General features: G+C 42.4%; 1 protein-coding gene across 1 annotated transcript in view; it reads right to left on the reverse strand.

The window, feature by feature from the left end:
- nyap2a (neuronal tyrosine-phosphorylated phosphoinositide-3-kinase adaptor 2a) overlaps positions 1–8,610 on the reverse strand; it is a 141,731-nt gene extending 133,121 nt beyond the window's left edge. Inside the window, exon 1 of the mRNA XM_070884128.1 lies at positions 8,408–8,610. Within this exon, the coding sequence (XP_070740229.1) occupies positions 8,408–8,610 (203 nt within the window). The remainder of the gene's footprint in view (positions 1–8,407) is intronic.
- Between the last annotated feature and the right edge of the window lie 6,382 nt (positions 8,611–14,992).

A 14,992-nucleotide genomic window follows, 5' to 3' on the forward strand; every position in this document is an offset into this window, starting at 1 on the left:
CATATGCAACGCTATTTTTTCCAACTCCATGGAGCATTTAAGCTTCCAGTCATCAAGAACTAGTAATAAATACAGTTACGTAACATTACATAGAATGCACACGAAGCAGGCTATTTGGCCCAAATTGTTTATTCCGGTGTTTATGCTCCACATGAACCTCCTCCCACCCTACTTCATCTAACCTGCTCAGCAACTATTCCTTTCTCCCTCATATTTATCGAGCTTCCCCTTAAATGCAGTTAAATAAACTAGGGTATAAAATAATGAACCCTCAGTTAGTGAGCTGCGTACTATACTGAACAACAAAGTGGATGGACTTGGGTTCAACGTGGAGGGACTGACATCCCACATTGTGGCTTCACTAATTTGTCCATACAACAAGACCGTTCAATAGGTCCACCCTGCATTTATGCTCCTGAATTCCCTCGACCTCCAGCAAAAACCTTTAAAAGTGGTCTTTGTACTAAGATTTCTTCCAAGAGAAAAAAATGGCATTACGGGCCGTTTATAGAATTACATAGCATTTTACAGCACAGAAACAGGCCAGTCGGCCTAAAAGGTCTATGCTGGTGTTTACGCTCCACACGAGACTCCTCCCACCTAACTTCATCTGGCCCTGGCAATATATCCTTCTATTCCTATCTCCATCATATGCTTATCTAGCTTCCCCTTAAATGCATCTATGCTAATTGCTTCAGCCACTCAACATTTGCTGCTGGCACCCGACATTCCAGCCCCTGTACCCTGTGGCACTCCCAGTTTGTCAGGTATTAAATGCCAGACACACCACTAACATATTTAAATGAGCAGGCTTTGTATTCTCACGTGAAGCCAACTATTTAGGCACAAGTGCACATAGCACCTGAGGAGCAGTGACCCAGTTGGCATGGTGCCAGGGTGGCATTACCCACCCCATGGTACAGCACTGACTGATATATTTGATCACCTTTATCTGTGACAGTATACGTAGCATGTTGTGATCCTTAGCACTAGAATCATGGCTGCCTTTGGGTGTAAGGGCTCCACATCATATGGTGTGGAGGCCTATTCTGTACCTAATGTGCTCAATGCACTATAAAACACACCAGTTGCATATTTTTGCACTGAACAGAGAATGTATGCAAAAGGCTCATTTAGACCCTATTTCCTATTTGATAAAGGCCTGCTTTCCTTAATGAACACTTCATGTGTAATGTGCTGGGAGCAACAATAACATATTCAAATGAACTGCAACATCTGATGAGCAGAGGAGCCAGGACCATATTAACAGCCCCATCATGCCGTTGATGGAGACTGTGCTGATTAAAGGGATTACTTTAGCTGAAGTATTGTTCAGTAAGGATGCTATTAATCACTCTTACCTGCACAAGAACTTCACCTCTTGGTGCCAGAAACAAACCAATGATGAAGACAATTATGATTGCTGCGACTTTTATAGCTACAGCAATTGAAAGCCCTCCAAACGGAGTGTGAAGATTTAGTACATCACAAGTACCACCCAATTCTCCCAACACATTTTCTTCTTATAACACATTTACAAAATTTATACCCGGGTTTGGTTCTCTGTCTTTCTATTTTCTGTAAGAACATCACCTCTTCCTTCCTGCTCTTCCTTAGACACATGCATTCAAAACACAAGCGGAGAAAAATCATCACCTTTTGCATTTCTTTTGCAAATATTATTCCTGTGGCGTGAGCAAATGTTGGTACATCTGTGATTTATAGTGCAAGTTGCTCAGTAGGCTTAAAGGCTCAATATTGTTAAAGAATGGCTCCTTGTTTAATTTGGTTGGATCAACCACTAATAATTGACTTTAGTGTTTTCAATCAACAACTACAACAACTTGAACTTTCAATTCAGTATACTGGATTCTCTGCTCATGATGTGGTCTCCTCTACTTTGAAGAGACCAAAGGCAGATTGGGTGATCGCTTTGCTGAACACCTCCTTCAGTCGGTAAGCGTGACCCAGAGCTTCTGGTCAGCTGGCTTTAATTCTCTGCTCCACTCCCACTCTAATCTCTCTGTCCTCCACCTCTTACACTGTTCCAATGAAGCTTAACGTAAGCTCGAGGAACAGCACCTAATCTTTTGTTTAGGCACTTTACAGCCTTCTGAATTCAACATCGAGTTCAACAATTTCAGACCATAACCCCTGCCCCTATTTTTTTTCCCTGTTTTTTTCTCTCTTTCCCACGGCAGCTGTTGATGATTCTGCCATTTCCATTTTCACCCTATCTCGACTCATCTTTTGTTTCTTAACTTGTCCCATTACCGTCTCCTTTTGCCTTGCACCATCATCCCTTTGTTTTTTAATCTCTTCTGCCTTCCACCCTATCACTGACCTTCCCTTTTGTTCTTTCCTCCCTCCGTCCTTTCTCTGCCCCTACCCTTGCTTAAAAACCTGTTACATCTCTAACTTTTTCTAGTTCTGACGAGGGGTCATCGACCTGACACGATAACTCTGTTTCTCTCTCCACAGATGCTACCTGACCTGCTGAGTAGTTCCAGCATTTTCTGATTTGATTATTATTTCCCAGCTCACTAGCCACCCCTCACACTCACCCTCATCCTAGTCCAATCATACCAACTAACAACACACAAGGGTAGGCACTTGGGTGTTTTAGCCAATTTTCATGTATAGTTTCTGTTAATGTGCTGTCAGACATTGAAACCTTTATTTTCAACACTTTGCCTTCTTGGACAGATTTGTGTGGAAGTGGCTTAGTTAGTTGTAGTGAATGGTGAGGCACAACGGTACATGCCCGCAATGGTGATGGGTATGCAAGGAATGGCTGGGGCATTGCAGGGTTGCATCATCATGCTGGTGTGGGGTGGTGCCAACCTGGTGCATCACGTGGCAGCCAGGGTGTACAGCATGAAGTGAAGTAAATCTGGCCATGGCGAGGCCATCACTGCCCTCCCGGGCAACACTGTGCTCTGGTGCTAATGCCCTGTGATCGGTGCAACATCAGTTGATTGCAGAGAAGGTTGATGTTTTTTGTCGTTGGTGTTGCTGGTGTTGGGGCTAATTGTGGTGGGATTCTGAGGACCAAGGTGAGATAGTTTCAAGGGTACCGATGCTAATTTAATAGATGGCAGGTGAACTTGAGATGACAGAAGCGATCTGTCAAAGGAGAGACAGATTGTTCTAATGAGGTGACACTGGATAGAGAGATTGCTCCAAACATTTGCAACCTACATAAAGCTCAATCTGCTGTCCAAATGCATTTAGCAACAGCTTTTGATCTTGGAAAGTAAAAGGCTGTGAGATGGGAGCTGTTATAGCACATTTGCAGCTGTCAAGTAAAGGAATGAATTCACGGTCACACAACTCCCGATGTCCTTACCTGATGTAATCCCCGAGCAGTGTAGACTGTGTGGACAACCTGGTAAAATGGTAAAGTCAGCTCAAAATACTGTTTAAAGGGCTGTTAACAAGGCCATAATGACTTGAATTTCCTCCCCCGCCGCTGTGTGTGGGGTCTGTTCAGCCGTGACAGACCCAACATCTGGGAAAGTAGTGTGACGACGGGTTGACAACGGGTACCCGGCCCGCTGTCAAAAACATTTTTTCCCTTCCAATCCGTCACCAAATGCGTCCGCTGACCCCCTGAAAGATTTATCTCCGTGGGCCCAAGTTTCCACATGATTTGCGCCTGATTTTTAGGAGCAACTGGTGGCGAACGGACTATCTTAGAAATCGCAATTCTCCACATTTTTTTTTCTGCAGTTCTAGTCAGGTAGAACAGTTCCACTTTGGAACAGAATTTTTTCTTCAAAAGGGGGCGTGTCCGGCCACTGACGCCTGATTTGAAAGTTTCCACAGTGACAACGTACTCCAAACTAACTTAGAATTGGAGCAAGTGAAGATTTTTGTAGAACTGAAAAAACCTTGTCTACACATTAAAAAATCAGGCGCAGGTTACAAATTAGGCGTCGGGAACGAGGTGGGGGGGGGGAAGTCATTAAATTCTATAATAAATCCTTATTTATACTTATACAAATATTATACAAATAAATCCAACCTGAATAAAAATTTATAAGCAAAGAAAAGATTAAATAAACCATGTTCCTACCTGTGTGAAAGTGCTTCAGCCAGGGAGAATGCTGCGGGGGGTGGTGGGGGGGGAAGGAGGCAGCCGTTTGTTCCCGCGGGGGAGGGGGAGGGAAACGGCTGCCTCAACTTTCTGAGGCTTCCTGCAGCCTTCTCACTGCTGCAAGAAGCCTCAGTGCTGATGTGCTGATGGCAATGTGCTTTTATTAAAAAATGTTCAAAAATTGAACAGCTACAAAGAACTACAAAAATGGCCGAGTGCCAATGTTACCTTCACACTGCGCGTGCGCGAACGCTCCAACGCGCACGCGCAGCGTTGCCGGCAGGAAAAAAACTAATTTAAATGGTACCCGCCCCCTCCCACTTACAAAATCGGCGCGAGTGTAGGCTCCGCCCCCCCTGGGCGCCGCGCCAAACAGACAAGGAGCTGCAGGGCGCTCCAGAATCGCGCGTTTTTTTTCCGGTGCCGTTTTCGGCGCGAAAAACGGGCGCCCAGCTCGGAGGGGCGCCCGTTTTTAATCGTGTGGAAACTTGGGCCCCTTGTGTTTTTCTCCCAAAACGCATTACCTCACACTTCTCTTCCACCTAACTGCCTGTTCTGTGAGCCTATGACCTCCTGACATTTTTTGCAGCCCTCTTTATATTTGCCAAGCCCCTACTTTTGTGTCGTCACTTCAATATTATGCTTCCTATGCCTAAATCCAATCATTGACATCTATGAGAGCTAAATTGACCCTTGGTGTATACCATTTCCAATCCTTCTCTAATCTGAACAATATCCATTATCCCTAAGCCTGTCTGTCAATGAACTTTCTATCCATGCTGCTGTTATACCTTATTGCTAAATTCTTGTAACAAGCCTGTAAGACACCTATTAAACACCTTCTGAACATCTATATACACCACACCTACTGCATTACCTTTACATATAGAAGCAATTACATTTTCAAAAACCTATTAAAATTGTTGAACATGATTTGCTTTTAATAAATCCCTGCAGCTGACACTGATTATCCTGTGCATCTCGAAATGATCACTCATTTTATCTTGAATTGTAGATTTGCCCACAATCTACATCGACTAACTGGACGATAGTTACCCTCCAGTTCTTCCATCACAATTTACAGATCAATGGCACATTGAAAAATTGTGGTCAGAATCTCTGCTATGTCCTCTCTGGCTTTCTTTAACAACTCGGGATGCATGTTATCAAGACTCAGTGACTTATCTACCTTGAGTTCTGCTAATTTTTTCCAAAGCCAATTCCTTTTCTTCAGTTATTTCTGACAACTATTCTACGTCTGCCTTTAGTACACCCACATTCTCATATCCACTTTATCAACAAATCTGTTCATTTTGAAAATGCGACTTCATTGGTGCATAATTCACTGACAACCAGAAAATAGCCCCTACTATTCTGATGACAGTGTGACGAATATCAATGTGTTAAAAGGGTACAGATGAGCAATTCTATTTATACAGTTTAACAGTGTGAAATACTGGCCTATCATACCGTTACCCATCAGCTGTCCTATTTATACAGTAATATTAATAGTATAATCACTTTGGTGTTTGTTAGCTATCCTATTTATATGATGGAAGTGTGAGAAATGTGAGCTGATCATACAGATACCTGTCAGCTATCCAATTTAAAAAGAAAAAAGACCGTGATATTGATTTTAACTCCGGGTTGGCTTTGAACAAGTGGGGTCTAAGTTTCAGGCCCGAGGTATTGGAACTCTCGGGTCTCATTAAATACCACCAGTCCATTTCTCACATGGAACAGGTGGGAAGAAGGTACAGGGCAGCTGCCAGCAGAGGAAGACAAGGCTTGGAGGTAAATAGCTGCTTGCGGATTTCCGGACGGGAAGTGGGGGAAGTCTGGGCGGCAGAGATGGTGACTTTCCTTGCAGGGCCCGAAGGAGTCAACAGTGGTTGCCCCGCTCAAGCTCCAGTTAAAGTGCTTTCGAGGCCCTAATGACATTATAGGACTCCAATTGGCATTTATGAGTGAGGCTCCTGCCTGAGTTCAGCCTGCACCTCATCTGCTGCAAAAGCCAGTAGCATTAAAAGTAAAGATCAGCAAGAATGGAGCGGGAACTGGAGCCGTTTCATTTTACCTGCCTACCCAATCTGTTCAACTGAGCTGGAATAGAGTTCAAATCCCCCCCCACTCCCACCCCCTTTTTGAAAATTACCTTTTTGAAGAACAGTTACAGCTGTTGCACCCAATTTAGTCCCAAATACAGTGGTGCACAATGATACTGGCCTAGATTTTGCTTTCAAAATAACGACGAATTTAATGGCGCTCGACGCTATTAATGTGCAAATTGTCCAGCACCCTGTAGCGAGGAAAAGAAACCCGTTGAGTTGCGAATCTCCGTAAGTTGCCGGACAATTTGCGCCACTCCACCATTAACCTCAGTAAAACGGCAACTTGCCCTCAACCTCCCTGTGAGTTTCATTTACGCATTAATTGCCAATGAACCTTGCTGCACATTGTTAGGGCTAGTACTTAGTACTATTATAATGATGAGATTTATGTTCCTGCAATGCCAATCATCCTTTCTTGACTGTGGAGTCACATTCCTACAGGTAGTAACTTGATGTTAGGGATTTAAAACATTTTTAATTTAAATTTTTTTCTTACTTTTCTTTGCTGTCTCTTTTGTCGCTTTCGAAATCCACTCTTTCTTTCCCGATCTTCATTTCTTTCTGTATCTGATTTGACTTTAATCAACCCTATTTCCTTCTCCGTCATCAGGAACATAGGAACAGGAGTAGGCCATTTAGTCCCTCGAGCCTGTTCCGCCATTCAATGAGATCATGGCTGATCTGCGATCTAGCTCCATATACCCACCTTGGGTCTATATCCCTTAATACCTTTGTTGACAAAAATCTATCAATCTCAGATTTGAAATTGACACTTGATCTAAACCAAACTTCTACCGCCCTTTTTGTGAAGAAATGTGTCCTAATTTCACTCCTAAAAAGGTCTTGCTCTAACATTTAGACTATGCCCCCGAGTCCTAGACTCCCCAACCAGCGGAAATAGTTTCTCTCTATCTACCCTATCTCTTCCCGTTAATATCTTGAAAACTTCAATCAGATCACCCTTTAAGATTCTAAATTCTGGGGAATACAACTCTAATTTGTGAAATCTCTCCTTGTAACTTAATCCTTGAAGTCTGGGTATCATTCTGGTAAACGTACACTGCACTCCCTCCAAGGCCAATATAGCCTTCCTAAGGTGTGGTGCCCAGAACGGCTCACAGTGCTCCAGGTGTGGTCTACCCAGGGATTTGTAGAGCTGCAGCACAACTTCTATCCCCTTGTATTCTAGTCTTCTAGATATAAAGGTCGGCATTTCATTAGCCTTTTTGATTATTTTCTGTCGCTCCTCTGATTTTGTCTAAATCCTTAAATTTAATTGTTTATGGAGATACACTGTTGGCCCTGTCATTCACCAAGGTCACAGATGTCTATGGGCACTCGGAGGGTTCCCTGCTCTCCTTCAAAGAGTGGCATGTTTACCTTGACCACTGCAAAAGGCAAACTGGGCCACAGTTTATTGCCTCATCCAAAAGATGGACCCTCCAGCAATGCAACGCTCCACAGTACAGCAATTTGTATTTCGGAAGCAATTTCCATAATAAAATAATTCAAAATTAGTGTGATACTCACACATTAGTCTGTGAAGGCAGAATTGTACCTTATACAGTTCAGAATTCCTGCCTGATGCATATTAGCATTACTAAGTTTCAAGCAGCCTTATTTGCATCTGTGTCACACTGGTCTTATGGGCTCATTGTCATTTTATGTATATATATATATATATATATATAAATATATATATATGGCACGCTATAGAGAAGTTTAGCATCTGGCGCACATCTATGTCTCTCATACTTAAGATGTCATACTTTAAAACGTCACACTTTGTTACAGATGGAAAACAATCTTAAAATTTGTTGATCGCAAGTCATTTTCTTTTAATTTTTCTGACTTTGTTATTGATTAACAAATAAGCTGTCAAATGACAAACACTGACTCCCCTAATTAACATAAGATAAATCAACCTCTAATTGACCTCATAATATGACTATTTATAACAATTAAACCTTGTGGCCTTAAAGGGGCAGGCCAATTACACATAACCCCTTATTAACAACAGAACATTATACAGTGTGTCACGTGGAATAATGCTCCTGTCCTTATAAAACAGCACATCCTTTGACTTTCTGCGAGCATCTCTACGGGACATTCGCTAGTATGTCATAAATATCTTTGATATTGGAATATCCTTTTTTCCGAATCGATCATCAGATGCAAAATGCATTTCGATATTTACCGTTTTATTGCTTCCTCTTGTCTCCGTCGTCTTTCACTTTTTTCCTTGAGATACGCCAAATTTGTTTCATTCCGCATGCGATCATTTTCGCGAGCAATGTCTGAAGCATTTTGAATCACCAAAGCATCGTAAGCCCTCAGTCCCTTGTCTTCAATGAACTGAAGAAAATTGGTCAAGGCAGCATCTTCCTGCTTAGAAGTCATCTTTCTTCAGAAAGCAGAAGATAAAAGGAGCAGCACGTCCTGTGATGTAGAAAGAGCAAAGCTTTTGAAACAGCAAGTGCATTCAGATAATTCATTACAGCTATTATCAGTAATGTCAAATATTTTGCAATTAGTCTTCAGGGTTTATTTTCTCTGCCTGTTGCATAAGTGCAATTGCCTTGTGCAGGGTGTTACATAAAGGGTCAACTAGTTGCAGTGGACACTTGCCCTGAGCTTTGAATCTATTTCACCGCTAGTGCACAGGAGATACAACCATAGGAAACTCACAGTAAATTACCTTTACTCCCAGGTTACAACCTGAAAAAAGTATCAGAGTCTAATATTCAGAAACAAGGACTGGAATCTACTCAATTTTTGTTTTCATCAGAAAAGGCCAGTGAACACAGTGAAGAGCTGCTTGAAGCTAGTCTAATCATCCCACATTGTCCACAGTTGGATACACCAGGATGGGCAAAATAACAACTTGGAAGGGGTGTGAAAACATTGCCTCTTCCTGGACCGCATTCATTGCTCCTGATGGACGTGGAGGGGGCAAAACTAACAAAAATGAGACAATGTGCACGAGCTATTTTCACTCTTGCACATTTATCACAGATGTTATGGGTACACGTGCATGCAGTTTCTGCAGGGCGTTCAAGGGAGAAATTGACCCCGGCTGCACTTCCTTGTGAAATTCAAGAACAAAGCAAGAGTATTTTTAAAGCAAACTCAAAAAGAAGGCATGCTTCGTGTGACATACTGTAATGGCTGTGAAATAAATTGCACACTGCAAACAAAATGGATTCTACAGCAAGTGTCAGAACTGCATGTAGGATGTGCAGCACTGAGTGCACCACAGACTTCAATCCCATTTAACGGATGGACTGAGCTTCTGGGTGAATGTGTAATGAATGATTCCAGTAGGAAGTTATGGTGCTTGTTGAAAACTGGTGGACTCTACCTCGATAACAGCATAAATGATTAATAAACTATGTCGAAATGCACTGTGTTCAGTTTATCAGCTAAAATGAATTATTAATAAACATTATTAGCTTATTAATAAAGCAGTGACCTTTGAAGGCAATACATGGTGATAGCTTTAATTAAAAATATATATATATATATATTAGTTTCCTTTTTAGATTTGCACCCTCATAAAATCTATGTAGCTGGTCACTGGTTAGCAGGGAAAACTGATTCCACTTAACCTTCTGAGCATTGAAGGACCTATTTTGTTTTTTATAGCACACACTCTTTCATGAATTTCATCTGCAAAATTTGATTTTTAATAATGAAATAAAGCGAAAGGTACACACCTAACAGTAAATCTATTAATTAAAAAAAACATTCATGTTATTCCTGGAACCAGCTACGAAATAATGACCTTGATCTATGTTAATTTTTACTTTGGTACTGAAATGCCATTACAGCCCTCCAACGGTTAATTGAAATCTAACAAACACAAGAGCAGATTACTCAAACACACAATGTGGAAAAAAGAATCAGCAAACATACCCACATGTGCTGAGATAAGGGAAGAACGCAGCTATGAGACCACTGTCTGTTATGTTGGCGTTCAACAGATTAACTTTTAAAGAAAGCCTTTCTCCTTTCCTGTCGATCACCTCAGTGCAGTTTGAAGGATTTTTCCCCCCAGTATTATAAACGTGGTCACTGTTCAACAACACTTTTCAAATCAATCTTTCCTTGCAGCATATTGCATGAAAGCTTTAAGTCTTGCTGATTCTTGTAGTGCACAAAATAAAAGCAGGAAAATAGCAAGTGGATATTTTTTTCCTTCTAGGTTGTTTATCAAGCAAAGATTGTCCTTGGAGTCTTTGTTGTTGAATTTAGCTCAGCTTGAGAATAGGTGCTGCCTTCCTCTTATCCACATCCATAGAGAGATACCAAAGTGGGGGGCGGGGGGGTGGGGGGCTTTAAATTACACCCTGCTTGTCAGTCTAGTGAAGAGACAGCTGGATCCTTTTCACCCACTTTAAAACACCGAAGGAAACGGCACAGCTCTAATGCAATCATCTCCAGTTCAAAAACAAGCTTCATTTGCACATGATATTTCACCCAGGCAAAAAGAGATGAGTAAGAAATAAAGGGCAGCATCTTCTAATGGCTTCCTCCTGGAACAGAGAGATGCTTTCCCATCGTCTCCATTCTCCCTTTTAGATTCAGCAGGTTCTGTGCTTTCTGTCTTGTGGCATCATCTCTCCTCCCCCACCTACCCCCCCTCCCCACCCCTTCAATAAGTACTGGCAGGCTTACAATCCTCAGCTGCTTCAGTCCCTGAAACTAACCGCGGATTAATCAAGGATTCTGCATGGTTAATCAACAACCACCGAAGGGAGCCTACCTTATTGCAAAAATAGCAGTCCTGTTTCGGTCTGTGTGCAGTCTGCAGGTATTTACTGACCGTACGATCAACATGCCAGCACTCTGGACAGCGTTTGGCTAGGCCCATCGGTGAGGGGAAGGGGATCAGTGTCTGTGGTGACAGAGATGGCAGCAAAGCAAGCTCACTCTGCTTTCAATTTCAGCTCCCAGGGGTCTCGATCCTCATTACAGCCTGCTGTCTAGGCAGCATCTCGAGCTCCCTCTCCTCCCCACAACAGTCCTCTTTGATTAGTACATGAGGTTACACAGAATTAAAATAACTGCTTTACTTCCACTGTGTGGCACTCCTTGTGTTCTCCCCCTACGGCTAGGAAAATAGTCAAAGTGAACCTTTCACTGATGCACATCGCTCTCACGTGACGGCAAAGGTGAATTTGAGCACATGACAGCTCTGTAAAATGAGCAGCCACTTAAATCCGACAAGGCAGTCAATACTCAGGATCGCCCATCAATTCTTCCCCCCACCACGTAAGGCATGATGTGAAATTATCCTTCATATAGACTAGTCTGCGTAGAAATATGGAAGGGAGATGAAAAGGGCTGGGGAATATGTTAATCTTGTGAAAACAGGTTGGTCGACCACATACCCAGATCGCCGGTGGTCTGTCGTTGTGACAAGCTGCCTTGCCGATATCATTCTCTCTAAGTGCTAAAATTAAATGAAGATCAAAGTTGTATTACTTTGATTCTTCTCTATGCTTGTAGCACCATGGACAGCAACCCAGTGTCAGTGCTTTCAAGTCCAGCAAACATGTAGATGTTTTGTTTCTTTTTCCGGCCTTTGATAACAATGACTTTTTAAAAGTGCTTTTACCCAAACATCTCAACAAAGACCACAGCCCCCATTATGATACATGCAATTCTATTAGCTCCCCTTCTTGAGTTAATTACAATTGTATACCATTCTGTATTATGCCGTCAAAAGAGCTTTTAAGCAGTGGCTGCAGCTGGAGGTCCCTAATGCAGTGTCAGCTAGTTCTCAAACAGAGAGCCACAAAATCCCCATGGAATATATGGCATTTCCCTTAAAAGCCAGACTGTTAAAAAGTCTTTTATTTTTAATATCTGTTTTGGTGGATTCCTTGATCTGTGAAATATGTGCCCAGCCAATGATTGCATAACAACAGAGTTCAGTGAACTTGAAGGCAGTCAGTTAGAAAAATATGGTTAGAGCTGCTCATAATTCCAAATTCACGCTTCAACAAAGTACAACAAAGCATTTATCTTTCTCTTTTCAGTTGTTTTTATTTACTCCTTTAATCCCACCTTGCTCCGTGTACCGTTCCTTAATCACGAGTGTGGCAGATCAGGCCAAAGCTATTCTGTTACAATACCTCAAGAGGTCTAAAAGAGAGAAGCTTGGTTTTGACTCATCTTCGGGTTTTCCCTCCCTGTGTGGCGCGGTCTCAACTCAGTATCGCATTCTCCTCCTCGCTCCCTGTTTTCCAAAGAGGGACTTGTAGCACTCCGCAGCACTCCGCAACACTGTGAAAAGGGCAAGCTTTTCCTCCGGTTGTTCCTGGGCTTAAAGCATCACCTGAGTGCTTTGTATGGAGCAATATTGGGTGGGGAGGTTTGCATACTCGTAACGGAACCTGCTCAATTTGTCACATTAAAAATTGGATGGGCTCTATAAGCACACGCAATTCTCTCTGCCAAAGTTTCCACTATGCTCTGTACCTAGACAATCCTATATGCCCAAGAGCAATAATCAAATTTGCCCTGATACCTCTACATTAAAAAGCATTATATTGGGAAGTTACTGGTTGTAACATTGGATCTGAATACGAGCCTTTTATTACTAAGCCCTGAGAATGAATCCAAACCAAACTAATTGAGTGGAAAAGCTTCTCTTTCTGGACGGTAAGTTGAAAATCTACTCCCCATGATTATTTTTCTTAAAACGCCACTATGGGTTTGGCTATCTTTATGTGAACATCCAGTGAGGCTTCTTCCATTCCAGAAGACAGAGCGAGCTCAGTGCCTCCTCACAGCACTGCCAAAGTGAAGTCAATAAATTCCGCTAAGAGGTTACATTTAAAAAATGGCCATTTGATTGAAATGTTCTGCTCATTGTAATAAAAGTACCAGCCACGAATGTTACCTGTTGCAAGTGTGTACAACACACGGTGTCCTAGCAGTAGGCATGTTTCATGGGTACACAGTGCACTCAATACCAACCATAGACACAATCTATTGCAAGGGTACAAGGTACATTGAATACCAGCCGTAGACATATCCATTTGTTCACTGAATACTGGACTTAGACACTATTTCCTGGAATTTCTGTGGGAGTTCTCTGGTGGGAGATTCGTGGAACCCAATGTGCGCAGACATTGGACCCACTGTTAAATTCGTGGGGCCCATTTTTTAGGCATTCCGGGCGGCTGCCTAAAGCAGGTGTCAGATTCATTGAATATGGTCATTCCGGGCTCAATACCTGTTGAAAGGACCCCTTCGAGAAATTAGTTCTCGATGAGCGGGGCATGTATCCGGCTTGCCTTGTTCGGGATTCATTAGCAGCTCCCACATCCGTCAACTAAATGTAAATATATATTTTAAAAGACCTTCCTTGTGTAGCCAAGAGCAGGAGTGATCCTCGATTCTACAGGCATTGCGATTACCCCCCTCCCCAAGGCCCGCACCAACCCCCTTTCCTGGGATTTACCTGAGGGGTACTGCTGGCAAGGCATACGGCCCTAAATTGGTTTCTCTCATCAGGCAAGTTGCCTGTGGAGGTTTGACCTGTACTGACAGCTTGCCTTGATTATGCAGATAAGGCCTCTTGTTTCAGGCGTGCGTTAAATGCGAGTCTGGGCCCAAATCCCTCACCCCAAGGATTGCAGAATAGTGATACGAAAAGGTCACAAGGACTGTCAAAGCAACACACTGGGCACTCTTTGCTTTTCTTCCTTGCCCATCCTTGGTACCAGCACACTCTTCACCCTCTTAAAGCAACACTTCCACAACTAATATTCACGTTGCACTCACTTTAAGGATGCTTTTAATTTAGCAACTTGCCTCATTGTTACCCAGGTACTTACAGTAATTACTTGCCTATCTCCACTTTAACAGCCTCATACCCCACCTCTCCTATGCCACTTGGCACATACGACTAACTGCTAGACTTACCTTCATTCTCTCTGACATTTAGCAGGCCAAATTGGCATATCATTCTCAACAAAGGCAGGTCACCGGAGGGAGCAACCCCACCTTTAAACACCTCTCCCTCTTCAAGGTAAAGGCCATGGAGCTTGTGGGCAATCACTCATCTCGCGATGCAGATGATGGCAAGGTTGCCAGCATCTTGCTGGTGTCAGGTTAGTAACTGATAACCGACATTGTCGCCTGGCATCACTCTGAAGCACCTCGCAGACAGAAACTTCCACTCCCATTCTCTGTCTCCTTAATCTTGAGGTGGTAATGCTCAGCCATGAACGCTTTGCTGCCTGAAGGTTCAGCGGCAACTATTCCACATGGACCATGTTTACTGTTTGGACCTGTTCCGTAATGTTGTGTTGTGTTAATGGAACAAATAATGGAAATGATTGTTTTCAGTTCAAAAGGTTGTGTTAATGGAACAAATAATGGAAATGATTCAGTTATAATTTTAAATATATTTTATTCAAAAGTTTAACACTTGTTTGCACTTAACTTAAATTTAATAAAAATATTCTTGTATCAAACTTTAAAGCTTTCAGTTAAGATCACTTACAAACTTTAAGATCACTTACAAACTCTAAGATCATGTAAAAACATTAAGAGCATTTAAACTTGTAAATTTACATAACTTACAAAAAACTTTTAATTTGAGAACAGTTACAACAGTAACAGCAATAATAACAACAACAGCAACAACAACAACAACAACAGCAGCAAAGAAAGGCTGCACCCATCTCTCCACCTTATTCTAAGACCGCTCGCTGCGCTTGATCTTGGTGACTCCACCCCCGCCCGCAGGTGGTGGCGCAGCGGT

The sequence above is a fragment of the Pristiophorus japonicus genome, chromosome 6, assembly GCF_044704955.1.
Source record: "Pristiophorus japonicus isolate sPriJap1 chromosome 6, sPriJap1.hap1, whole genome shotgun sequence".
In the NCBI taxonomy this organism is placed as follows: Eukaryota; Metazoa; Chordata; class Chondrichthyes; family Pristiophoridae; genus Pristiophorus; species Pristiophorus japonicus.